The sequence below is a fragment of the Malaclemys terrapin genome, chromosome 20 (assembly GCF_027887155.1).
Source record: "Malaclemys terrapin pileata isolate rMalTer1 chromosome 20, rMalTer1.hap1, whole genome shotgun sequence".
Classification (NCBI taxonomy): Eukaryota; Metazoa; Chordata; order Testudines; family Emydidae; genus Malaclemys; species Malaclemys terrapin.
In genome coordinates, this window is record NC_071524.1 from 16,171,639 (window position 1) to 16,196,554 (window position 24,916).

The window sequence follows — 24,916 nt, forward strand, 5'->3', positions numbered from 1 at the left end:
GGAGAGAACCCAGGAGTCCTGACTCCCAGCCCTCCCCTGCTCTAACCACTAGCCCCCACTCCCTTCCCAGAGCTGAGGATAGAACCCAGGAGTCCTGGCTCCCAGCCCCACCCTCACCTGCTAGACCCCACTCCCAGAGCTACCCTGCAGTCAGCCCTGTGACAGGTGCGCGGAATGACCCTAGCGCTGTCCCGTAGGACCCCGCCACGATCCCGCCTCCTGACTCTCCCCGGCCAATCAGGAGGAGCAAGGCTCCCTGAGCGACAGCCGCGCCCGGCCTACCCGCCCGAGCGAGCCCAGCCGGGACCAATCAAGAACGGCGCCGCCGCCAGAGGGTGGATGGGCGGGGCTCCCCTGTGGCCAACCAAGAGGCGGCGCGGTCGGAGCCAATCAGAGAGTGGGAGGCGGGGCCGAGCGCTCGGTGGGGGCGGCAAGATGGCGGCTGAGGCGTGAGGTCAGTGTGGAGGGGGGGGGGGAAGGAGAGCGAGGGACACAGCCCCCTCCCCCATCCAGGGTCCTGGCCCCGCCCCCTACGTGTTCCCCGGGGGGGGGGCACAAACATTCCAGTCCCGCCTCGCGCCCAGCCGCCTCCATCTCCCCAGCTGCTGCTCGGGCTGGCGGGGGCCCCCCCGTGCTCTCCCGGTGACCCCGTCACTGCTGGTCGGGGGGGGGGGATCCCCCTCTCCTCCCCTCCCCCAGCTGCTTCTCTGGGGCGTGGGAACCCACCTCCCATTCTCCTGCCGGCTCCCCCCCCCCCCCCACCGGGTCCTCTCTTACCCCCCCCCCAGCTGCTGCCCTGTGATTGGGAGTGGGATTCCCCTGCCTTTCAGCCGCCCCTCCTCCCCCAACTACTACTCTGGGGCTGGGGAGAGGACCCCATTTCCTCTCCTCTCCACTTGGTGGTCCCCGCCTAGCTGCTCCTCTGTGGATGTGGGTGACCCCCTTTTTCACAATCTGGGGCCTGTCCTGTTCTTCCCCTCCCAGCCGCTTTGGGGGTGTAGGGGATTTGTCCCCTCCCCAAACCAGCTGATTTGTCCTGCTGAAAAATCCGCCCCCACCCACGCACCCCTTCCTTGCCCCCATTACTGTGCCCCCTTTTTCAAAACCATTGTCAGATTCCCAGCCCTGGTGGGACAGGCGTGACCCTACACAGGTAGAGAACAGGCTCAGCCTTCCATGCACATGCACCCTTGGACCATTCACTCTGAATCTGCAGGAATCTGCTCTAGGAAAGTGGGTCTGTGACACTTAGAGCTTGGCAAAGGAACAGCTTTGTAACCTGGATGTGTCATTTTGCCTAGGAACGGGGCAGAGATTGGCCAGACTCGTGCCATGTACAGCAAGAGTAACAATTCTCACTCGCTTTTCTTCTGGGCTAGTGGTTTTTAAAGTGGTAAGTTCTGTAGTCAGTTACCAATCCCATAAACCATCTTGTCTCACTTGACTGAGACCATGCCTATCCGTGAGGTAGCTGGAGTTCCTGCCCTTCAGAAATATTAACTTCTCGTTTTCCTTTCTTCCAGGGGACTTGTATTCATGGTCTCTGGGGCTTTAGTGAGCTTTTAATGCGGAGAATGTCGTGCAGGGGTTTCCTGAGGTTGCTGGCATCACCTTTGAGATGGAGTACGTATCTGTTTCTGTTCATTGCATCGAGACTGATTCTGGAGTGTTGCTCTGTATTGCTTTGCGATGCAAAAAGTGCATTTAGCAACTATACTGGCTCCCAGTCTTCATAGAAATGTGGGACTGGAGGGGACCTCGACAAGTCATCTAGCCTTTCCCCCGTGCTGAGGCAGGATGGCAGGTCTAACTATCCATAGACCATCCCTGACAGGTGTTTGGTGCTTTTTAAGCACAGGTTAGACAACAACAGGGCTTCCTCAACCTCCCTTGATAACCTGTTCCGGTACTTAATCATGCTTGGAGTTAGAAAGTTTCTTAATATACAACCAAAATCTCCCCTGAAACAAAGCCGGTTCCTTCGTGTCCTCCCCTCAGAGGAAATGGAGAACAATTGATTAGTCGTCTTTATCAATATATGGAGATATACCTATCTCATAGAACTGGAAGAGACGCTGAAAGGTCATTGAGTCCAGACCTCTGCCTTTACTAGCAGGACCAAGTACTGATTTTGCCCCAGATTCCTAAGTGGCCCCTTTAAGGATTGAACTCACAGCGCTGGGTTTAGCAGGCCAATGCTCAAACAACTGGGCTATCCCTCCCCCCCCCAACCTTGTACATATTTGTTCTCCCTCAGTCTTCTCTTCTCTAGACTAAACGTGCCCAGTTCTTTCAGACTTTCCTCATAGGTCTTCTAAATCAGTGTTTCTCAACCTTTTCGATACCAGGGACCATCTTGCTGCCTCCTAAACTGTGTGTGAGAGATCTCAGGGACCAGCGCCGCTCCACGGACTCGTCGTTGAGAAACTCTGTTCTAAATCTCTTATCGTTTTTGTTGCTCCAGGAACAACCAGCTGGGGGACAGGAAAAAATAATCCCAGGGTTGCACAATTTGAATAGTTGGGCAGGGGTCTATGCCTTTCTGTGAAGCACTGTTTGGAGGCAGGGTACCACGGTCCTATCTAGCATGGCAAGAGGTGGGATAATGAATTAGAAAGATGTCTGATGCTATACTAGATGGGCCCAGCACAGCATGAGACATAATCCCTAGTGGAGAGAGCACTAGAGCGGAACTCAGGAGACCCGGGTTCTATTTCTAGCTCTGTCACTGGCCTGCGGAATGATCTTGGGCAAGTCACTTTCCCTCCACGTGCCTCAGTTTCCCCATCTGTAAAATGGGGATGACGATGATAACCTCTTTTGCAAAGTGCCTTGAGATCTACTAATGAAAACTACTAGGTAAGAGCTAGGCATTATTCTAGATGGACCATTGTTCTGGTCTCCTACAGCAATAGATGGACCATTGGTACAGAAAGGGATGCCAGCTTGGATTAGTCGGATTGTTCCCAAGTGGTAATTAATGAAACTTCTCTTCCTTATAGGTATCAATCTTTTCCCTCATACCTTCGTACCAGGGAGATGGCCATTAACCCAAGCTCTGGGCCATCTGGAAACCCGCACCATGGCAACCCTCAACCAGATACACCGTAAGGGCAAGCCAAAGTTTCCCCCACCCAAACTTGGCCCCACCTTTGGCAACCCCCAGCTCAAGGGAGTGGTCCTCAAGACCATGATTCGCAAGCCCAAGAAACCCAACTCTGCCAACAGAAAGTGCGCCCGGGTGCGACTCAGCAATGGCAAGGAGGTGATCTGCTTCATTCCCGGAGAAGGTCACAACTTGCAGGAGCACAGCATTGTGCTGGTGGAAGGTGGAAGGACACAGGACTTGCCTGGGGTGAAGCTCAAAATAGTGCGTGGGAAATATGACTGCGCCCATGTTCAGAAGAAGAAATAAGTGCCGCCGCGCTGAGAGATGTCGTGGGATTGTCAAGTTCCCGGCTTCGTAGGAAAGGAGTTTTAATCACGTCTGCATTTGTGTCATGGCAGATATCCTCCAGAGACACAACTACTTGCTCTGTACTGTTGTGAGATATTTACACGCAGACCATGCTCATTAAATTCAAACTCCTCTCTGAGAGACAGGATGAATTTGTGTTCCGAGCAAGGGCGCTGAGTTGTAGTCTCAGTTCCTGGGGCATATGAGGGGGTGTCTCTGGCTATGGGGTCTTTTTGGAAGAGTCACTCAGGCTTGGGGGCGTGGGGTGTGTCTTCCTCTGCTCCTGGGAGAGGGGCCGTTGAAGTGCTGACCAGGCTGTGGTACATAGGGGGACTCTGCAGGGTACCAGGGGGTCTCCAGGGCAGTCACTCAGGGTGATGGCGCACTGGGGAGTCACTCAGTCTGGATGGAGGTAGTCTTGGCTGGAGGGGGGATCTCTGGAGTGTGGCTCAATTGAGGTACACAAGAGGACTCTGAGGATGGGTCACATGGGGGAGTCAGGGAGAGGGAGAGCACTGTGGGTCTCTGGGTGTGGGGGGGGTTCCCCTGGGGGAGCTGTTCTGGCCTGGTGAGGGCTGGGGGGGGTGTTGCTCAGGCTGGGGGGTACAGGAGGGGTCTCTGGGTCGGGGGGTTTCCCTGGGGGAGCTGTTCTGGCCTGGGGAGGGCTGGGAGGTGTTGCTCAGGCTGTGGGGTACAGGAGGGGTCTCTGGGTCGGGGGGGGTTCCCTGGGGGAGCTGTTCTGGCCTGGTGAGGGCTGGGGGGTGTTGCTCAGGCTGTGGGGTACAGGAGGGGTCTCTGGGTCGGGGGGGGGTTCCCTGGGGGAGCTGTTCTGGCCTGGGGAGGGCTGGGGGGTGTTGCTCAGGCTGTGGGGTACAGGAGGGGTCTCTGGGTCGGGGGGTTTCCCTGGGGGAGCTGTTCTGGCCTGGGGAGGGCTGGGAGGTGTTGCTCAGGCTATGGGGTACAGGAGGGGGCTCTCAGGGGAGTCTCCCCCTGCCCCGAGGCAGTGTCCTTGGGTGGAGGGGGGTGGGGTTGCTGGGGATTAGGGCTGTGGGGGGGTGTCTCTCTTGGGGGTGGAGGGATGGCTTCTACTCCTGGTCCTTTAGCACCCCGCCCTCCCGTCCCCATGGCAACCAGCTGGCTCCCGCCTTATCGACCAGTCTCCAGGGGTGGGGCCAGCTCGGGCGAGGGGCAGATTCTTTGTTCTGATTGGCCCGTCCGCCTCGTCTGGGGGGCGCGCTGCGATTGGCCGGCTCGCGCGGGAAAGGCAGGAGAGGGGCGGGGCGAGCGTGTCACATGACCGGCAGACATGGCGGCGCCCATGGCGCTGGGGCGGGCGCTGCGGCGGGTCCGGGCGTGGCGGGCGCTGCCGGGGCCGGGGCTGCCCGGCGCGGGGAGGCGGCGGAGCAGCGAGGGGGAGGCGGGGCGGAGCCGGCTGTACGAGCACGTGCGGGAAGGGAACAGCGCGCGGCCCCGCCTGGACATGGCGGCGCTGAGCGCCCGGCCCGAGCAGGCGGAGCGGGAGCTGGAGACCCGCAAGGGGCCGCTGGGGCCCCGGGACCTGCGCGAGATCGTGAGTCAGGGGAGGGGCCTAACTGAAAAGGGGGTGGGGCTTGTGGGCAGAGGAGGGGCCTAGCTGAAAAGGGGGTGGGGCCCGTGGGCAGGGGAGGGGCCTAGCTGAAAGGGGGTGTGGTTTGTGGGCAGGGGAGGGGCCTAGCTGAAAGGGGGTGTGGCTTGTGGGCAGGGGAGGGGCCTAGCTGAAAAGGGGTGGGGCTTGTGGGCAATGACCCAGTGGAAATGTGTGGGACTTGTGGACATTGGAGGGGCCTAGTGGTAAGGGGGCAGGGGAAATGAACGGCTTGGCAAAGGGGATATGGGTGGTTGAGGCAGGTGCTAGAGGGAGGAGGGTCTTGTGGAGAAGGGATAGGATAGAACTGATGAGAAGGGTTTATAGAGTGGGCGGGGCCTATAGTGAGGCTTGTGGGGAGGGGCTTATGGGGGAGCATGGATGGGGGCTATAAAAGGAGTGGGAGGTTTATGGGGATGGGATGGGCTGAAGGGGAGGGGCTTATAGTTAAGCATCATGGGGACTATAGAGGAGTGGGCGGGGCCTATTGGGAGGGGTTTATGGGGATAGGGGAGTCTACAGTGGATGGGTTTATGGGATAGGAAGTGGGGCTTAGAGAACTGGGGAGGGGCCTTTGGGGAAGGGGTAACAGAGAATGGGGGGGGGGGGCTGCTAAAGTGGAGGGTACTGACTTCCTTCCTGTGTGCTGCCGTTGTCCCTGGCCCCTGCTGGGTGTGATGGCTCCATCTTTCAGATCAGCTACCAGCTAATAGGGAGAAGATGGATCCAGCTTCCTGAGGCAAAAGCAACAGGGTGATCCTGACCTGATTCTGGGCTCTGTCACTGCTGTTCCCAGGACTCTGAACAGCAGCCCTGAAACTGACTAGGGCCATGTAAATTTCCCTGTTGCAATTTCTGCTGCTTGGATAAAGTTCTGAGCAGAAGCAGCAATGCTGCAGCTGCCTCTGTGTGGTGAAGGAGACAGCTCAGGGCAAGGGGAAGCTGGAAGAGGAGGTGGATTTGGGAGGGACGGGTGTAAGGTTAGGACATTAAGTTGAAGAGTTGGATTCAGGACGGGGGAGGTGTTGCTTTGAATATGGGAAAGGAAGATAGAGAGGGTTTGGGAGAGCGAGACGGGAAAATGATCTGCAGAATGGAAAATACCTGCTGCTTTGTAGCGTTCGGGGGAGCGACTGTTAGAGAAACCCCAGCTATGAGCACTCATGCTGCTGTTTTCATCCCCACCAGCTCTCCACATGGAAGAGGCTGGTGAAGGTGCAGGAAGAGATTGGAAAACTTGAAACTGAGAAAGAGGAAGTCTCCGCTCAAGTGAAATGCCTCGTGGTGAGTCTCCACAGCAGCACCCGTCCTATTCCCCAAAATAAAAATACCCCCCATCTCATGGATGTCACAGTGCAGAACTTATCCGAGAGGCATCCCTGGAAATTGCACAGAGACCTTATTCACTGTATCCTGGCTTCATGTGCCTCAGCTGCCATCTCCTCAGCCGTGAATGACTTCAGGCCCTTTTGAAAAGGTGTCTGTGTGTATAGAATCATAGAAATGTAGAACTGGAAGGGACCTCTGTAGGTCATCTAGTCCAGTCCCCTCTACTGTAGCCAGAGGGGATGACATAGTGAACCAAACATCAGGTTTAAAACCCCTGGACTTTCTGGATCTAGAGCCTGGATCCAGCAGTTGATGCAAACCTTTATCCTTCCCATTAATTCAAATTCTCCGTAGTTTCTGTTATGTGGATTGTTCAGATGAGACCAGAACATCAGAAACTGAACACTAAAACTCCCATGTGGCACATTTCTTAAGCATGGGGGGTCAGATCTTCTTCCCCCTCCCGTCACTAATCCTGGCTGCTGATCGCTCTAGATACAACGGCTTCATTTTAGTGCTGGATGAACTGTATCCATTAGAGGGTCCGTCAAGTGCCTTTTATCAGAAAGCAAAGGACTGTAATTGGACCCAACTCCTGTCCCACTGACTTCAGTGGGTGCATCTTTCAGTCTGTCGCTGTATGACCACGTGGGTTGCCATGGTAGCTCAAAATATATGACTTTGGACTTTGATGATTTTTAAGCGTTTTTTTTTTTTAAATCCAGTTGCTGCTTGTGGGTTTTTCTGTTTAACTCTATGGGCCATTTGTGCATGTTTTGTCTGGGTTTCTTTTCCTTCCACCTCGCCCCCTGCCAAGCATGAATGACGAACCCTGGCCCCCGCTGCTCTCTAATCCCGCCCCTATGGGTTTTGTCCTGCTTTAAGATCCATTTCACACTTGTGGGTCTTTGAAAAATCCAGCAGCTGTCTATCTTTGGGCTTGATTCTCCCCTCACGCTGGTGCAAAACTGAAGCGACCCCAGGGAAGTGGGTGGAGTTACAATGGTGATAAGTTAGCAGAGAATCGGGAGCATAGTGTGTAGATTTACTCCCGGGCCCTGGGGTGAGATTTTCTGCTAGGCCCCAGACAGCCCCCTTCTCCCCTATGTTTCCAAACAGCCCCAGTGTGCAATACAATATTTCCATACAATGCTCACTTTCATACAATCCAGGCACCCCTGGTTTTGTTTTCTTTAGGCCAGACACCCTTCAGCAAGGAAATAACTCTTACTACCTACTGTTTTTCTTTTTTCCCTTCCAGGAGACCCAGGACAAGAGCACGTTGCAGGCGGTAAGAGCCAGATTTTGCTAATGTAACAATCCGTGGAAGCGGAAGGAAGCATTAAGTGCACGCTTGACCTCTGCAGATGGGCGCTAGAGGGTCACACACTTCATTCCTTAAGTAGACTGAGCTGTAAACCCAAGGAGAGCAGAATATTAAGCTGTTGCCTGTGATGCGTAAGCAACAGCAGGGGGCGCCAGAGATATCCACCACCTGCTGCAGCAAACGGCCTCGCTGAGTCTGACTTTGCTGTCACTTAAAGCACTGAAATCCTGTTTTCCGATTCCCCCCAAATAATTGGGCTCAGTGTCTTGATGCCTAAAATAGTCCCTGAAAATTTGAAATTGATCCGACTGTAGCCACCCAAATCTGCTTTGATAATCCATTCAGAAGCCCAAAGGCCACACCTAATAGTCCAGAAACTGACTTGGGTTTTTACACTATGACATGAAGCACGCACAGATCATTGGATTTCTTGCTAGCTACCTGAATAGATGTGTATTAGTGGAGCTGTGCAACAGAAAACTGCAGGTGATCAGCTGTGTTAGAAGGCTTCATTTTTAGGACTCCGCAGGGCCTGTTTGATCTGTGGCCGCTGGTTTTGGCCCCTCCCTGCTTTTAGCATGAATGTGCCGTTAGCAGAAGGCCTCGTACCTTACAAGCCCTGGCAGGAGCATATGGAGAGCTCCTTAGAAATCCTCCTTCACTCGGAAGGATGGAGGTTGGGGCAACAGGATGAGGCGTGGCCAGGTGGCTTTGAGAGGTCAGGGCATGGGGGTTAGGGCACTGGACTTCCTATGTGACCCTGAGCCTCATTCTACATCTGTAAAATGAAGATAATTCATCTTTTATTTTTACCCCACCTTTGTCTGTCTTTAGATTTTAAGCCCTCTGGTGCATGAACTGTATCTTCTTTTCTGTCCTAATGCAATGAGGCTCTGGTCTTCAGTGGGACCTTTAGGCTTCACCACAATTCAAATCACTGATGTTCAGGGCTTTAAAGAAAAGAGGGGATATCCGGCGGTTAAAGCGTGTGATGGGTGTCCCGTGGAATGGTTCCGTTCCCAGCTCTGGGAGGGGACGCGTGGCTTAGTTGTTGGAACACGGGACTGGCTGGCCTGGTGTCCGAGTTCAGTTCCCAGGGCTGCCGCTGTGTGACGCTGGGCGGGTCGCCTTTCGGTGCCCAGTTTCTAAATTTCCAAAGGGGGCTGATGCTACCACTCCCCCGTGGAGGTGGATGCTGCTTTGAGGTTCGGGGTTGGAAGAGGCAGTGGAAATGAACACTGTAATACAGTGTTGGGTACAAGCTGTTGGGAAGACCCTGTAATACTCAGAGGCCCATGGGCAATGAACCACAAAGAGTGCGATACAACTCAGCCATTAGACATATATCAGGCTCCTTTTTAATCCTTGATCTGTCTGAGACTCACTCATCTGCTCCCCCAAACAGCTTCCCGATTACCAGGCGCTACGGAACCGCGGGCGGGAAATACGTCACCAGCTGAATTCCCTGTACCAAGAGGAGCTGGTGCTGGATGAACAGTACTATCTGAAGGCTCTGAAACTGCCGAACTGGACCCACCCTGATGTGGTAAGCGGGGCTGCTGGGTCATGGGACAGAGGGTTGCTGTACGGGTGCGCAATAGTCACTCAAGACACTGCAAGGCTTAACATGAGAGTTGGTAGGAAACTCTGAGTACAGAAGAGATCTCGGTAAAGCTAGGAGCCTGTAATGGACGTGGATTCAGTCACCCGGGCTTTAGATGTCTATATGGAACTTTCACCTTATTTCAGTCAAGTCTGTCCCTGAGCTTTGACTTAAACAGCTGCTCGTGTACAAGGGAGGGGGCAGAGAAGAGCCACGAAAGGGATCCAAGAAACGCCTGACAGGAAGAGACTTAAGGAGCTCAGTCTGGTCAGTGTCCCAAAGAGAAGCTGGAGAGGTGACTTGGTCACCGGGGAGAAAGGACCAGGTGTGAGAAGATTCTATAATGGAGAGGAGAAAGGCAGAACTAGGACCAACGGCTGGACGTTAAAGCCGGACCAAGTCCGGTTAGAAAGAAGGCACCGGTAAACCGTGCGGGTGATTAACCGTTGGCACCAGCTCTCCAGCACTTGATGGCTTCAAATCCCGACTGGATGCCTTTCAGGAAGACGGGGTAGCCAGCCACAAGTGCTTGGACTCAGTACAGGGGTGGCTGGGTGAAAATCTCCACCCTGTGCTCTACAGGAGGTCAGACTAGATCAGGGGTGGCCAATCTGGGGCTCCGTAGCCACATACGACTCTTCAGAGGTTAATATGCGGCTCCTCATATAGGCACCGACTCCGGGGCTGGAGCTACAGGCGCCAACATTCCAGTGGGCCAGGGGGTGCTCCCTACTCAACCCCTGGCGCTGCCACAGGCCCTGCCCCCACTCCACCCCTTCCTGCCTCCTCCCCTGAGCCTGCCGTGCCCTCGCTCCTCCCCCTGCCCCTCAGAGCCTCCTGCACACCACGAAACCGCTGTTCGGGAGCTGCGGGGAGGGAGGGGGAGGCCGGTGGGTGGGAGGCACAGGGAGAGGGGGGAGCTGATTGGAGGGGGGATGCTGACGTATTACTGTGGCTCTTTGGCAATGTACATTGTAAAATTCTGGCTTCTCAGGCTCAGGTTGGCCACCCCTGGACTAGATGATCTAACGTTCCCTTGTTCTGGCCTTAAAATCTTCTCTATCTATCCATCCATCCATCCTACATAGGCCCACTAAGGGGAGTGTTGCACCGTGCATAGCACACAGCCGTTCTTACAATATCATGGCCTGACTTTTTTGCTAACGGTGCGGAGTATCTGCAGCTCTAACCGCTAGACCCTGCTCCCCTTCCATCAGCTATATTGATTTCTGCCCGGGTCCCCACCTTTAACCAATGGCCTCTCCTCCGCAGACACAGGAGAGGCGGATCAGGGAGTCTGGGTGTAGTTACTACCAGAAGCCGGGAGGGGAAGACAGGGTGGATCTCTCCAGAATTGCCCTGTTCTGTATGCTCCCCCTGAAGCTCTGATACTGGCCACTGTCAGAGACAAGATACTGGGCTAGATGGACCCTCGGTCTGACCCAGTATGGCTGTTCTTATGGTCTTAGAGAACCTAGCTAGTCATACTTAGGGCTTGCCTATTGCGGAAAGGGTGTCTTGGCTCTGATAATACAGGTATAACTGACCCAAAGGAGTGTGCCCACACTTGCTTGCTAAACCGGCTAGAGCTACTTCCCTTGCAGATCGTAAATAGGCGCGCTGCATTCTGGGTAAGCATCCCAGCATGCAGTGTTCCACTGCTGCGCACTCTGCATTGCGGGGGTTTTCTCACGCTGCTGTTGGAATTGTGGGACTTTGGGTCGAATGCGCAAACTCCCACCATTCCCTTTCCGGTACCTTGGAATTCAGTTAGCCTCTAGGTGGTGCCGTGTCCTGAGGCCGGGACAGAGAGAGAGAGAGCCATGTAATTATGGGGCTCGTCCGCTTTGGTTTTGGAGTGCGTTCCCCCTGCCTCTCTTGAACCTTTGTGGTGGTCCCATGTGACCTTTGACCCTTCCTTCCTCCAGCCCATCGGAGACGAGAGCCAAGCGAGGGTGGTGGAGGTCGTGGGAGAGAAACCAGGTAAGAAGCAGATTCTCAGAGCGGGGTTTCGGACCGCGTATATGGGGGGGGGTCACACAGGCCGGCTGCAAAGCTCATCTACAGCTGGCATTCCTGATCCCATCTTCCCCCAGCTGGGGGGAATCTGGCCCCTGGTTAGCCTTGGTTGTGACCTGCCTTCTTCAAATCCGCCTTGGAGATGGGAACATCTGCTGGGGAGAAGGGGGAAGACCGGCTTTGTCCCCATGAACCCCGGGGAACTCTGGGAGCAGCAGCTTACAGGCAGAGAGAGCCTGGGTTCTGTAGGTCTTCGGCAGCAGTGTGTGTGTTTCGGGGGTGGGAAGACACCAAATATTAAGACGTAGGATGAGAGCAGCCACGCAGCATCCCTGTGAGGGGAGAATGCTAATAGTCGGAGTGTATGGTCACTCGTGCATTAGCTGTCTGGGTGTCAGGACTCCTGGGTTCCATCCCAGGCTCTGGGAGGAGAGTGGGGTCTAGTGGTTAGAGGAGAACAGGGCTGGGAGACAAGACTCCTGGGTTCTATCCCCAGCTGTGGGAGGGGAGTGGGATTTAAAGGGTTAGAGCAGAGGACGATTGGGTGTCAGGACTCCTGGGTCCTGTCCTGCAATTGAGAAACAAAACAACTTTGACCGTGTCTTCCCAGCTCTGTCACTGACCCCCTTTGTGACCTTGAGCAAGTCACGTCCCTGCTCTGTGCCTCAGTTTCCCCAGCTGCAACAGGGGCTAACACTTGCCCAATCTCCTGGGTGGTTTGCCCGACTGCAAAGTGCTTTTTGCTCTCTGGATCCGGCGCAGTAGATGCACCCGGCGAGTACTGTGTCCGTTGAGTTCGGGGAGCGGAAGAGTCCCCTACAGCTGTGACGTGTCTCCTGGGACCCCGTTGTGACTTTAACACTTTGTTTCCCCTCCCCTTCATTTTAGCTTTTGATTTCAAAGTGAGGGGGCACCTGGAAATTGGGGAAGACCTGGATATCATCAGACAAAGGTAAGATGGGGGCGTGGGGGGTGGGGAAAGGTTTGTTGTTAGGGCTACGTTACACTGAATTTTGGATTGAAATCTGAGACCAAAGCCTGCCTGATACGTAGGCTTTGGCCGCCCAGTTCTGAGCCCTCCACGTTAAATGCTACGGAGTTCCCTTAAATTAGGCAGAGAGCAAAGCCAGGAAAATAATCTTGATGCATCTTCCCTCCTTCCCCCACCCTGCCCCCCCAAAAGGAGGGACATTTGGAGACAAATTAAACGCCTCCCCCCAAAGCGATCCAAGTTTGTGGTTCTCAGCCTGCTGTGTGGAAAAGCCACCGTTGCTGCTGGTCCCATGTGCCGAAAGGCTGCATGGAGACGCCATGCCTTGAATATCACTTTGGTAGTGCGACCGCTGCTGGAATCCCGTGTCCAGTACTGGGGCCCACAATTCAAGAGAGATGTGGGTAAATGGGGTCAGATGAAAGTGTTTGAAAACCGGCCTTAGACTCAAAGAGCCCAATCACGGTTTTATCTTAACGAAGAGAAGGTTAAGGAGAGACTTGATTCCAGTCTCTTAGTGCGTATGTGGAGAGCAGAAACGTGACAAGAGAGGGCTCTTCGGTCTCGCAGACAAAGCTCTGACAAGCTCCATTGGTTGGAAGCTGAAGCTGGACAAATAGACTGAAATAAGGTGCAAAGCTTCAGGGCCGCTCTAACCTATGTTCCACCGCCATGGGCCGCGGGGGGCAGAGAATAACCACAGCATGGTACGCTCTGGCCACGTCCCTGATCCGCCCCCTATGCTGGGGGCCAGGCCCCTTTGCCAGTTACACCTCACCTGCAGAGACTGCTGCGCAGGGTGGATTCTCAGGGGGCCACCTCCACACACCATTCGACTGCCGGAGGGTCCCAAATATAACTGAGTGTCAGACCCTTGGCACCTAAAGGGCCGTGACTCGCTAGGCCCCTCTCCAGCGTTTATACCCTCCTGTCTCTGGCAGAGGGTCAGGTTTGGAGAGACTGGGGGGACTGCATCTTGCTATCGCATTGACGAGGCAGCTGGTGCTTCAGTTTCTCCTCCCAACCCTGACCTCGGCCTGTGAGCTCCTTGGGGCGGGGACTGCCTCTGCAGGGCCCTGGTTTCAGTGGGGCTCCTAGAACACATCTAATCGGGGGGAGCTGAGGATTGTTTGGCCGGGGGCTTGACTTCCAGTGGCGTTGAGCCGTTGACCTCAGAGTTGTGGGTTCTAAGTACCTGTGAAAATCAGGCCCTGGGGATGCTGTCTACCGGGGTAGTCCTGGGGGAGAAGAGAGCAGAACCTTAGTCCAGGCAGGATGGCAGATTGGGGCTTGTTTGAGTCAAAGGGCTTCTCTCTTTAAAACAGCCGAGACAAGGTGGCCCCCAGCAGCCGCCGATCGCTCGTAAATGTCGCCCGCCCGTCCGCCATCAGGCAAATCTGCCTTGCATCGTTTGCGCTCTGTGCGGGGAGAGCCGTAAACTCTCTCTGGCAGGGCGGCAGATGGTTGCTGGGGGAACAACTGCCTGCTGTCTAGGCAGAACGCCGCAGACCGGGGGAGGCAGGAAAGAAACAGCCATCGTCAACGACCCACGTCCTCAGCTCCAAAGGGATGGAGCGCCACGGAGTTCAGTGGAGCTCTGGCAGCTTGAACCAGCTGCGGATCTGGCGCTTTAATGCCCAGGTGCCACGCGCTGGGCCATGTGTGTTACATGGCTCGTGTCCACAGGGGAGGCGCGTCTGTTAAGAGCCAGATCGAGAGGCCTGGCTCGTAGCAGCTTGTGATTTCAGCTCTCCAGGTGCCTGGTTCAGTCCCCCGGGATGTCTCCCAAAATGGCAGCGGTCAGACAGTGATTCTTGGGAACCTGCCTCTGGCCTGTTTGGTGGTGAACAGCGTGATCTGCTCTGGCTAGACTGGAGCTCACAGCTACCAGCTGACATGGGGAGACGGGTCCCACTGGACATGTTCATGGAAGAGCCTAGGTCTGAATTACAAAGAGGAAGTGGGGTCTAGTGATTAGAGCAAACGGGGCCTGAGTCAGGACTCCTGGGTTCTGTACCTGGCTCTGGGAGGGGTGTGGGGGCTAGTGGTTAGAGCAGGGGGGGCTGGGAGCCAGGACTCCTGGGTTCTATCCCCGGCTCTGGGAGGGGAGTGGGGTCGAGTAGTTAGAACGAGGGGGATGGAGTTAGGATTCCTGGGTTCTGTTCCCAGCTCTGGGAGGGGAGTGGGGTCTAGTGGTTAGAGTGGGCAGGGCTGGGAGTCGGGATTCCCAGGTTCTGTTTCTGGCTCTGACACTGCCTTGCTGTGTGAGTTGGCGGCAAGTCCCTTCACCCCTCTCTCTCTCTCTCTCTCTGTTCCCTCCTCTCTGTGAAATGGCAAAGATCTCGAGCTTCACCACCCTGAATCAGCCCCTCTAAAAACCCCACCCTTGAGAGGCTGGGATGTCTTATTCTCTCCACTGCCCAGGTGGGGAAACTGAGGCACAGAGCGAGGCAGTGACTTGACTGAGCTGCCTGAGGGATTCAGAGGTTGGACTGAGAATAGAACCCAGGAGTCCTGTTGCGCCCCCACACCCCCGCTCTAACCACATCAAAGGGGGGACCTGCCTGGTCCTCAGGGCACCCTCCGATAGGCGTGTTGTTCTTGTAGCCAGGGCATCAGGCGGCACTAAAGTGATCAACCACCTGCTGCTTCCGGATGCCTCAGGGGCCGTGAGTTGCAGAGCAGCTGTCGCTCTCTCAGTGCCCATTAGCTGATTGCTGACGCCCCGGCCCCCTGCAGAATGGAGGGGCCATAAATGTTGTATGGGCTGCCCTTTATCCTCCCTGTTGTTCGGCTGTGGGCCTCGGGCACTTTCCGACATCAGGCGCGCCTCCCCTGACTCCCCCACTGCCCTCGGGTGGGGACGACGGCCCGTCATGGAAAAAGGCTCCTCTCTCTCCGCGTCTGCCCAGGCGTCACGGGGCTGGGTCCTGGCTTCGTGAGTCGATTAAACGGGACAATAGCTCTTTCTGTCTCCATTCCTTCGCCCACCACCCTCGGATCGGCACAAATTCCCTCCCAGAAGGGACCACCGTGATCGTCTGGGCTGACCCCCTGTATAGCCCAGGCCAGAGAACAGCCCCAAAGCAGAACTTTTAGCACTCTTGATTTAAACATTGTCCGTGATGGAGAATTCCCTGTGACGCTTGGTCAATTGCTTCAGTGGTTAATTCCCCTCACCTGTAAAATGTACGCCTTGTTTCCTAGCTGAATTTGTCCAGCTTCAGCTTCCAGCGATGACATCATGTTAGGCCTGTCTCTGCTGGACTGAAGAGCCTGTTAGTAACTAGTTGTTCCCCACGGAGGTACTTATAACCTGGGGCCAAGCTGCCCCTTAAACGTCTCTTGGTTGAGCTGTGTAGATTGAGTCTCTCGCTCTAAGGCAGGTTTTCCAAGCCTTTACTCGTTCTCTGAGCCTTCTCCAATTGCTCAACGTCCTGGAACGGTGACTGACAATCTGAAACTCCCCACGACCCGCCCTGTGAGGTAGGGCGGTGCTGTTATACAGCGGGGGAAACTGAGGCCCGGAGAGACTAAGTGACTTGGCCGTGATCGCACAGGCAGCCGGCGGCAGAGCTGGGCTCCGGGTTAGGGCTGTGCCCGCTGCGCTATGCTTCCGGGAGCATGTTGCCCAATGGAAGTGGCTTGAAATGGTCTCTCTTCCTGTCTCTCCCCATACAGGCGCCTCTCTCACATCTCAGGCCACCGCTCCTATTATCTCCGAGGGGCCGGAGCCATGCTCCAGCACGCCCTCGTCCAGTTCACAGTCAGCAAGCTGGTGAAACAGGTACTTCCGGCTGTGCGGCGTGGGGGCAGCACGGTCTAGTGGTTGGAGCAGGGTGCGAGGCGTCTGGGCTCTCTCCCCGGCTTTGGGAGTGGAGTGGGGACTGGTAGCTGGAATGGGTAGGGGCTGGGAGTCAGGACTCCTGGGTTCTGCTCCCAGCCGTGGAAGGGGAGGGTGGGGCTGGGAGCCGGGACTGCTGGGTTCTATTTCCAGACTTGGGAGGGGAGTGGGGTCCAGTGGTTAGAGCAGCCGGGGAGCGGAGGGGAGAGGAGTCGTCGTCAAGACTCCTAGGTTCTGTTCCAGACTGTGCCGCTGGCCAGCCCATGTTTGAGGGGGTGTCAAGGATTGGGTTCATTAATAGGATTTTGAGGCTGCTCCGTGCCCCGCCGGCGTCCTCGGATAGACCCTGTGTCCCGCGTTTGGTCGGTCACAGGCCAGCTCCTGCCATCGGCAACACCAAACCGCCCCCAGAATTCAACCCCCTGGTCGGCAGTCTCCGCAGAGGCTGAATGGGGTCACGGAGCCCAATCTCCCCGGGGTCCCTGCAGGGCATGCTGGGGCAGTCGCCCTGGATCCGCCGCTGAGCGCTGGCCTGTAGGATCTTCTCCTTTCTCTCTCCCCGCCTAGGGCTTCATTCCGATGGCCGTTCCCGACCTGCTGCGAGGAGCTGTGTTTGTAAGTGCCCTGGGGACTGAGCCCCGGCCCCTCCCTGCCCAGGAACACGGACGTCTCTGATTCCCCCTTCTCTGCTGGCCTTGGCAGTAGGGTCTCCCAGAGGCCGGCTGACTCGGCGCAGTGTTCCCAGCGCTGGTCCCCAACTCCTCTATCCCCGTGTTCCTGTTAGAGCTCGATCCCGCCTGCCCCCAGCTCTGGGATCCCAGTGACGCTGGCTTCCGGCCCCTGTCTCTGAGTTCCCAGCAGTGCCAATTCCCGGGTGCCCATTCCGCCCCCAGCTCTGCCGGCTCCCAGGTCCCTCTCTGCCCCCAGCTCCCGGGCACCCACCCTGTCCCCCGGCTCTCCGTTGAGAGTGGCAGCCGGGCCGACTTCCCCCAAGCCCTGTATTCCCAGGGTCATACACTGCTCCTCCCCGTGTTACTGGTGTTCCCCGGGGGTCTGCCCACCCTGCTCCAGGCCCCTTGCAGTCTCCCTTGCCCTCCATTTCTCCCACTCGTAGCAGGGTCATGGGTCCATCGCCCGTGCAGAGTGGCCGGCCACCTCTCGGAGCCTGGAATTTGGGAGGGAGGGAGGACAGGTATGATTCTGGATAAGCCGATAGAGTGGCCACCCAGGACTGGAGGTGCAGGGCTGGGGTGCTCTGCCGGAGAGCTGGACACCACGGAAATAACCAGGGCTCTGCAACCTCTGTCCTCCAGGAAGGCTGTGGCATGCAGCCCAACGCCGTCCCGTCCCCCGTGTACAACATCGACCCGTCCCGCTTCGAGGACCTGTGCCTGGCTGGCACCTCCGAGGTCGGCATCGCAGGTGAGGCAGGAACCGGCAGGCCATGTCCTTCCTCCGCTTCCTGCTGCGACACTGAAACACGCTGTGCCCCAGAGGTGGCCGCATTTCAGCGGCACTAGTGGGGATGGGGTGGAAGGGTCAATGTGAGATGAGGTCGGTCCCATCCCTGAGCCCCAGGGCGGGGAGCCATGCCCCTGGGCTAATGTCCGATTGTTTACAGTTCCTGCATTCGCTGCGCCTCCGACCCCACACCGGCGGCGGGACATATTACCCCTTTAAGGGACCGGCTGGAGCTGGCAGCCGGGATGCAATCCCGGTGCGCCCTGCCCCGCGCTGGGGCTGTGTGTACACGGGAAAAGGAAACTGAGCAAAAGAGAGAAGGGACCAGACCTAGTCCTGGGAAAACTTATTTTTCAGTTGTAAGTTTGGCGGCTCTGAGGCCAGGCCCTTAGAAACTGGATTAAGCAGCTTCTTTCTCGAGCGCCTCGAACGCTCCGGGAGCTAGGAACTCTGCCGGCACCTGCCTCTCCGCTTAGATCTCAGGCCTCCAGCCGGCACCTTCGTGGGGGCAGGATCCCACCGTCCTCTTCCTCCCAGCGGGGGGCTTTGAGTTCGTCTGCCCTGGAGCTGGGAGCTGTCGTTCCCTGTTCTGACGGAGCTAGCAGGCTAAGAATAGCGGTGTGGTCCCTCCCCTCCGAGACCCCAGGCACGTCCTCAGACTATCCCCTACTCCGCTCCGGCTGCACTTTTTCGCACGCTCACGCGACCGGAGCGAGGGCGGGTATGTCTCCAACAGAGCGCTCAGACACCGAGCGGCGGTGCCCACGCTGCGTGGCTTTCTTCCAGGCATCTCCGAGCTCCGCTGGGTTCTCAGCGCTCGGGTGCACCCAGGGGAATAGCGGGCGGGCGCTGCCAGTCCACCCGGCCGTGCCAATGCTGCCTCCGGTCGTCTCGAGGCCGGCGGACGAACACCATCCCATTTCTGTGCCTGGTTCCTCCAGCGTGCCATAGGCTTGTGTCTTCCGCCAATCCGGGGGGGTTTCTCCAGTCGTCGGTGAACAGCCTGGGTATTACGGAGTCAGGTACCTCTGGGAATTGGACCCAAGCTCCGGCGGAGCCTTAACTCTCCGGCTGCAACGGATCCACCAGCAGCTCGGCCCCCACCGGTCTGTTCTCTCGGCCCGGTGGTGGGGTTAGCCGGTGGCCAGTCGCGGCCTGTTTATTCAGAACAAAAGCACTCCAGGGAGAACAGATCTGGGGGGAAAACCCCAAACCAGGAACCGCCAACGCTCACCTGTCTTCCAGCTGGCAGGTCTCAAAGACCTCCAGGCACCCAGCCGGGCCTGTCTCTGGGCTGGAGCAGAGTGACCCTGTGCCCTAGGTCAGGGCGGGCGCTTTGTGCTGTTCCGAGCGCATCGTGTGCCAGGGCCTCTGAGCCAGGGTGAGCAGCCTGTGCTGGTCCCCATGGTGGTGGTGGGGGGAGTTCATTGTTTCAATGTGGGGGGGAGTTACATTAATCCTCCCCCCCCAAAACTCCCCCTGCAGGAACATGTTTTATCTCCGTTGCGGCAGCAGGACGGTCGCTAGCCAGCCCAGGAAGCCATCTCTAACGCTGGTAGAGGGGGCTCTGTCTATTCCCTGCTTTCTCCAGCTGTCCAGCAGCGCAGGGGCCTTGGTCTCGCTGCTGGACCCAAGAGAAGGGCTTAGCGTGGAGGGGGCCACCCCATCGGCCTCTTCTGCGCCCCTCACTGAAATCCTCCCCCCTTTTCCAGGCTACTTCATGGATCATGCCGTGAATTTGGAGGACATGCCAGTCAGGTAATAACCTTCCCCCTTGCTCCACTTGGTTTGTTTTTCACTATCGGCGTCTTCCTTCCTGATCTGTCTCTCTGCTCCCCGCCCAGCCCCGCCCCTCCGTGCAATCCCACCGCACTCAGCACAAGAGCCTTCTCCTCCGCAGCGCTCGCCGTCCCGGGCACACGCCCCGTATTTCACCCACCCTGGCCGCTCTCTGGCTCATCCGGAATCGCGCCCGCCCATCCTCCCTCGGCCCACTTGGTTTCTCTGTCCCTCCAGTGTCGTTTATTCCCTGCCAGGGGTTTGGGGACGGTGTGCACAGTAAATTCTTGTTGTATTTCGCAAGCGGGGGGATAGAACTCAGGAATCCTGACTCCCACAGCACCTCCTCTCTTCCCCCCTCCCCCCCCCTGCACTCCCAATCTCCTTCACTCCCCAGCCTGCCCCGAGCCCTCTCCTGTGGAGTCCTGGGGTTCTGTTCCTGGCTTGGAGTTGAACAGGGCAAAGTCTGAACTTCAGTGCCTCAGTTTCCCCACTCTGTCCAGTGGGGTTAATGATGTTCACCCCCATGGCAGCTGTGGGGTTTCTTTCCCCCTCCCACCCCCGGAGAGGGCTGGAGCAGTGGGTTTAATTTCATGGCCTGGCCTGTCCCTTTCCCCTTTGCCAGAACCGTGTGTTCCAGCACGTGCTACAGAGCGGAGACAGACACCGGCAAGGAGCCCTGGGGCTTGTACAGGGTCCATCAGTTCACCAAGGTAGGGGGGCCGGTCGTTCCCTGGGGGGAGAGGGGGAATGGGAGATTAGAACCCAGGAGTCCTGGCGCCCAGCCCCCCACTCTAACCGCTAGACCCCACTCCCCTCCCAGAGCTGGGGAGAGAACCCAGGAGTCCTGGCGCCCAGCCCCCCACTCTAACCGCTAGACCCCACTCCCCTCCCAGAGCTGGGGAGAGAACCCAGGAGTCCTGGCGCCCAGCCCCCCACTCTAACCGCTAGACCCCACTCCCCTCCCAGAGTTGGGGAGAGAACCCAGGAGTCCCGGCTCCCCGCCCCCCTGCTCTAACCACTAGACCCCTCTCCAAGAGCCACAGGCACCTTCCTTTTGCTGATTTGGGGGGAGAAGGTGAGCAGAGAGGCGCTTAGTTTCCATATTGGATCCCGCTCTGGGCTGCTCCAGCTACTGGCCGAGGGGGCTTATCTGTGTCGGCACCTGGGACCTGGACTGAGACCTTCTGTCCTCCCCTAGCCTCTGACCCGCTGGGGGAACGGACCGCCAGCACCTCCTCCCCGGGGCTGGATCAGAACCGACACCCTCTGGGTCCACCACTCCCCACCAGCCTGGCATCTTCAGGTCAGGAGGGTCCCATCGCAGGGCATTTACAGCAGGGTGGCACTCCGAGATCCCAGCCCCGGGGGACAGGGTCGATGCAGGTCGATGGGGGACAGCCTGGGACTCCTCCCCAATAAAAGGTCCGTGGGACAGCACGAGGAGCAGCACCCGGTACCAGGCGGGGTGGAAGCGGCTCCTCCCGCCTGACGCGCCAGTTCCCCCCCCCCCAGGTGGAGATGTTTGGGGTGACGGCGGCGGAGAGCGGGGAGGAGAGCGCCGCCCTGCTGGAGGACTTCCTCGCCCTGCAGAAGGAGATCTTCTCCGAGCTAGGGCTGCATTACAGGTGAGCAGGGGAGGGGAGGCTGGGAGTTCTGCAGGCCCCTGTCAAAAGGGGAGTATGGGGCACGGGTGAGGGGCACCCCCACAAGGGTTAAGCTGCCGCCCTCCTTGGCGGCTCAGAGCCGCTTCCCTGCTTGACTGGGAAGTTGGCACCAGCACCCTGCTCCGGACCAGGTGCCCCGAGTGCTGGGATCAGTCCATACCTCCCACCGCCTGCCTGACTGGTCTCTCTGCGGCAGGGTCCTGGATATGCCCACCCAGGAGCTCGGGCTGCCCGCCTACCGGAAATACGACATCGAAGCCTGGATGCCCGGCAGGGGCAAGTATGGTGAGGTGAGAGCCACCACCTGGAGCGGTGGGCATGGGGGGGAATCCAGGCGCTAAGCGAGCAGCTTGTCCAGGGGATCTGGGGTGAAGGGGGCAGCCCTGGCTGATATCTCCTGCTGCCCCATGTGCCTTGGCTCCCTTAGGTTAGGATCTCAACCTCAACGGATGTCCACCCTCATGCTTCAGGGTGTGGGGGTGAATAGCCGTGTGAGGGGTCAGGAAGGAGATATAAAATCACACCCATCCACACATCCCTAATGCAAATGCACTGGGGGGGTGGGTCCATTTGTGATGACTGGGGGGAGTGGGGTGGAGGCACCAGACCCACTGGTCTGTCTTGGGAAGGTAGGGAAAAGGCAGGGGTGGGGGAGGGGACTGGTCTGGATGTGCGGACACCCAAACTCCTTTGGCAGGTCACGTGACTGCTTTTGTGTGTCACATGACTGCCGTCCCCCAAGCCGCCTCCCGCCACATGGCCCCTCCTTGCTTCCCCAGATCTCCAGCACCTCCAACTGCACTGACTACCAGAGCCGGCGCCTGAACATCATGTACTGCGACCGGACAGGGCAGCTCCGCTACGCGCATACGGTGAGCGCCCGGGGCGGCGGGGAAATGGGGAACACGCACACACCCCAAAGGAAAACCCTAGGGGAGAAGGAGTGAGGGAGTGTCAGATCTAGCAGGACTTGGGTGGGAGACCTACCAGAGCCTGGGTGCTGCACCTCAGCCCTGGGCGAGGGGTCCCTGTATAAACAGCCCCCGTGCCCCACCCCAGAGGTGGCTGCATCTCAGCGCCGGGCGAGGGATCCTTGTATAAATGGCCCCTGTGCCCTGCCCCAGAGGCAGCTGCATATCAGTGCCAGGCGGTGGATCCTTGTATGAACAGCCTCCGCCCCAGAGGGGGCTGCATCTCCGTACCAGGCCAGAGGTCCCTTTGTCAGGTTGGATCGTGCAGGGGGAAAGTTGCATGTTAATAAATCCACGTGCCTTGGGGGCGAGCAAACGGGGTTCATTCTCATGGCTACAGGTCCCGGATCTGCTCAGGAGGCCAGCAGAGGCGGGTCACTGGCTGGTGACCAGTTGTGAGGAGGGTGGGACTAACCCACCCCCTCCCCCATCCTGTCATTCGTTCCGTTCTTCTCCCCAGGTCAACGGCACAGCCTGCGCCGTCCCGCGGGTGCTGATCGCTCTGCTGGAGTCCAACCAGCTCCAGGTGCGCTCCCATCCCGCCGGGGGTGGGGGGGGGGGTGTCCGTACCCCGTGTGCCCTGCGTTCAGCTCCTGGACTTGGCACCTCCTGGCCTGGGGGCAGCTGTCCCCACTGACGAGCAGCAGGGCGGAGGAGGCTGGCCACACGGCCCGGGGAGAGAGGGCAGCGTTGTGGCAGCCTCGGTTTCTCTGCCCCAGCCGGGAGTAGAGAAGAGGGGAGGTTCCCCACTGAAACGGAGCCAGGCTGGGGTTGAATGTAGCAGGCACTTTCCCGGTTCCCGTTTCAGGCCAGACGGGGCCGACGTCCTGCATCGCACGGGCTGTTAAGCAGCGCCCGGAGATCGCTGGACTGCGCTCGCAGCATGGGGCAAGCCAGAGCGTTTGTCCCCGAGAGCCAGGGGCCCCCAGTGCCCCTGCACTTGCAGGGAATGGATGAGGGGAGATCTCCCCAGATGATCCCGCACTACGGAGGAAAGTGGGGTGTGGGGGGAAAATCCCCATGTCCCTGCTAAGCTGGGGGAAAATTCCTCCCTGCCCCCTTCTCTCCATCAGCTGGGGAGCAGCGCAGAAAATCAGGGGTGGCCCAGCAGTGTGGGCCCCAGAGTAGATTTCCCCCCTTCCTCCCCCACCCTAGATCCAAGTTTTTTTGGGGCTCAGGGAACATCCTTCTGCCCAGGCGGACGGAGGCGGGTGGTGGGGTGGGCTCCAGATGGGAGCTAACGGGTAATATCTTCAGCCACCGCTGTTGTTTAGCCGTGGGGGGTGGATTCCCCCCCACTCGGTGCTGCATATTAATCGCCCCCTGCCCCGTTCCTCCCCCCAGGATGGCAGCGTCCGAGTCCCCGCGATCCTGCAGCCGTTCCTGGGCATGGAAACCATCGTCAAACCCGGCTACGCCCCCTTGAAATACATCGGGCCCAACCAGCCCAAGCGCCGCTGAGCCGTCGACCGGGAGCGGCCGTAACGGGGACCAGCCGTCGGGGAGCCCAGCCGGACGCAGACGAGACACACGAGCGCACCCCGGCAGCATTCAGAGGGGCCTTTCCTGGTTTGTTTTCCGGCTCTGAGCCGCACCCGGGTTATTCTCGGTGGCTTGTGGGAGCTCCGCGGTGCAGCTGAGACTGGAGCAGAGCTCTTTTTCCCCCCTGGGTGGCGCCCAGGCCTGGTAGCCCATGGGACCCGTCCCTTCTCCTGCCCCCTCGAGCTGGTCTGCGGCACGTGGATGGGGTCTGAGGTGCTTCAGAAACCCCAAGATCCTTCCGGCACTAGATTGTGCTGCCTGGAGCCAGACCCCAGCACTGGCAAGAGGCAGGGAGCTGTTTTCTACCCAGACTCCTGGGTTCCTCCATCAGTAACCCCTGGCAAGGGGGAGGAGAGATCTGGCCTACAGGCCTTTTGGGGGCTTGCTGGGGCCATGGGTAGATTCATTCCCCCCTTAACAATTCCCTCTCCGTGTCCTGCTCTGCGACCTCCCTGCCGGTACCAGCCATGACCGGTGGAGCTGATGGCTGACGAGATCGAGAGCTTTTCGCCCCGCGGGCCGCCGGTTCTCATCTGACTCGGGCCGGCGCTGGTTGTGGCGTGTTCCCATCGGCCATCCCTTTGAAGAAACGAGTTTGCCGGGTCTCAGCCCAGATCCCCGGTGGAGCCGCGTCGCACAGAGCAGGATCGGCACCGATTCTCGCCGGCAGCCTCAGTGGAGAGGCAGAAAGGGCCATGGAGACTGGTCTCCCCCGTTGGCCATAGCCAGGGTCTCCCGGGGGCTGTGGCAGCCAAGCAGGGGGGCAGTGTGTGGGGTGGGGAGGGTCGCCCTTGCAGCTGCCCATGCTGTGGGGAAGGAGAGGGGGATCCAGGCTCCCTGATCGGTTGCTGGACTGACTGCAGTGGGGGCAGGATCCCAGCCAAGGAGCTCAGAGCGGGAGAGAGATACCTGAGTGGGGCAGGTGCCAGGGTGGGGCATGGGGTGCCTAGAGCCGCCAATCAAGGGAATGAGATTGTGCCACCCATTAAATCTGCAATTGAAAAAGGTTTTTCTATTCTCAAGGGTCACTGCTTAAAACACAAGCTGGTTAGGGAAGGGGGAGTGGGAGGGGGGTTCAGTGGGTTACAGCAAGGGGGGTTGGAAGTCAGGACTCCTGGGTTCTCTCCCAGCTCCGCCACTGACTCATGATCTTGGAACAAAATCACTTTGTTTCGCACTGTATGGAACGGGGGTCACCCCTCCCCTCCTGGCTTTGTGGATCCTTGGCCTAGCCTTCCCCGGCCCGGCGGGAGGGACAATTGGTCTGGAAGGGCCTGACCCAGCATCTCCTGACCTCCATGT

The 24,916-nt window shown here is 58.2% G+C and overlaps 2 protein-coding genes across 4 annotated transcripts in view; both read left to right on the top strand.

Moving 5' to 3' along the window:
- SARS2 (seryl-tRNA synthetase 2, mitochondrial) overlaps window positions 1–24,623 on the top strand; it is a 46,076-nt gene extending 21,453 nt beyond the window's left edge. Inside the window, exons 1-17 of one of the 3 annotated variants that reach the window (XM_054010253.1) lie at window positions 4,764–5,027; window positions 6,270–6,365; window positions 7,672–7,701; window positions 9,143–9,283; window positions 11,269–11,323; window positions 12,248–12,311; window positions 16,032–16,137; window positions 16,762–16,809; window positions 17,508–17,616; window positions 19,368–19,413; window positions 20,060–20,147; window positions 20,950–21,062; window positions 21,298–21,391; window positions 21,881–21,973; window positions 22,533–22,598; window positions 23,417–23,641; window positions 24,080–24,623. In XM_054010253.1, the coding sequence (XP_053866228.1) occupies window positions 4,764–5,027; window positions 6,270–6,365; window positions 7,672–7,701; window positions 9,143–9,283; window positions 11,269–11,323; window positions 12,248–12,311; window positions 16,032–16,137; window positions 16,762–16,809; window positions 17,508–17,616; window positions 19,368–19,413; window positions 20,060–20,147; window positions 20,950–21,062; window positions 21,298–21,391; window positions 21,881–21,973; window positions 22,533–22,598; window positions 23,417–23,533 (1,530 nt within the window). In that variant the 3' untranslated portion in view covers window positions 23,534–23,641; window positions 24,080–24,623. Of the gene's footprint in view, window positions 1–4,763; window positions 5,028–6,269; window positions 6,366–7,671; window positions 7,702–9,142; window positions 9,284–11,268; window positions 11,324–12,247; window positions 12,312–16,031; window positions 16,138–16,761; window positions 16,810–17,507; window positions 17,617–19,367; window positions 19,414–20,059; window positions 20,148–20,949; window positions 21,063–21,297; window positions 21,392–21,880; window positions 21,974–22,532; window positions 22,599–23,416; window positions 23,817–24,079 lie in introns of those variants that run through there. The other 2 variants (XM_054010254.1, XM_054010252.1) reach the window with 2 other exon arrangements.
- Window positions 398–3,598, top strand: MRPS12 (mitochondrial ribosomal protein S12). The gene is made up of 4 exons (XM_054010284.1): window positions 398–454; window positions 1,302–1,393; window positions 1,524–1,623; window positions 3,003–3,598. The coding sequence occupies exons 3-4, from the start codon at window positions 1,566–1,568 to the stop codon at window positions 3,413–3,415; spliced, it is 471 nt and encodes a 156-aa protein (XP_053866259.1). The 5' UTR covers window positions 398–454; window positions 1,302–1,393; window positions 1,524–1,565; the 3' UTR covers window positions 3,416–3,598.
- Window positions 24,624–24,916: the final 293 nt, after the last annotated feature.

Coding starts and splice junctions, on each gene's coding strand:
- MRPS12 (XM_054010284.1), top strand. CDS start 1,566: ATGCGGAGAATGTCGTGCAGGGGTTTCCTGAGGTTGCTGGCATCACCT. Junction 1,624..3,002: donor GGCATCACCTTTGAGATGGA/GTACGTATCTGT, acceptor TCTTCCTTATAG/GTATCAATCTTTTCCCTCAT.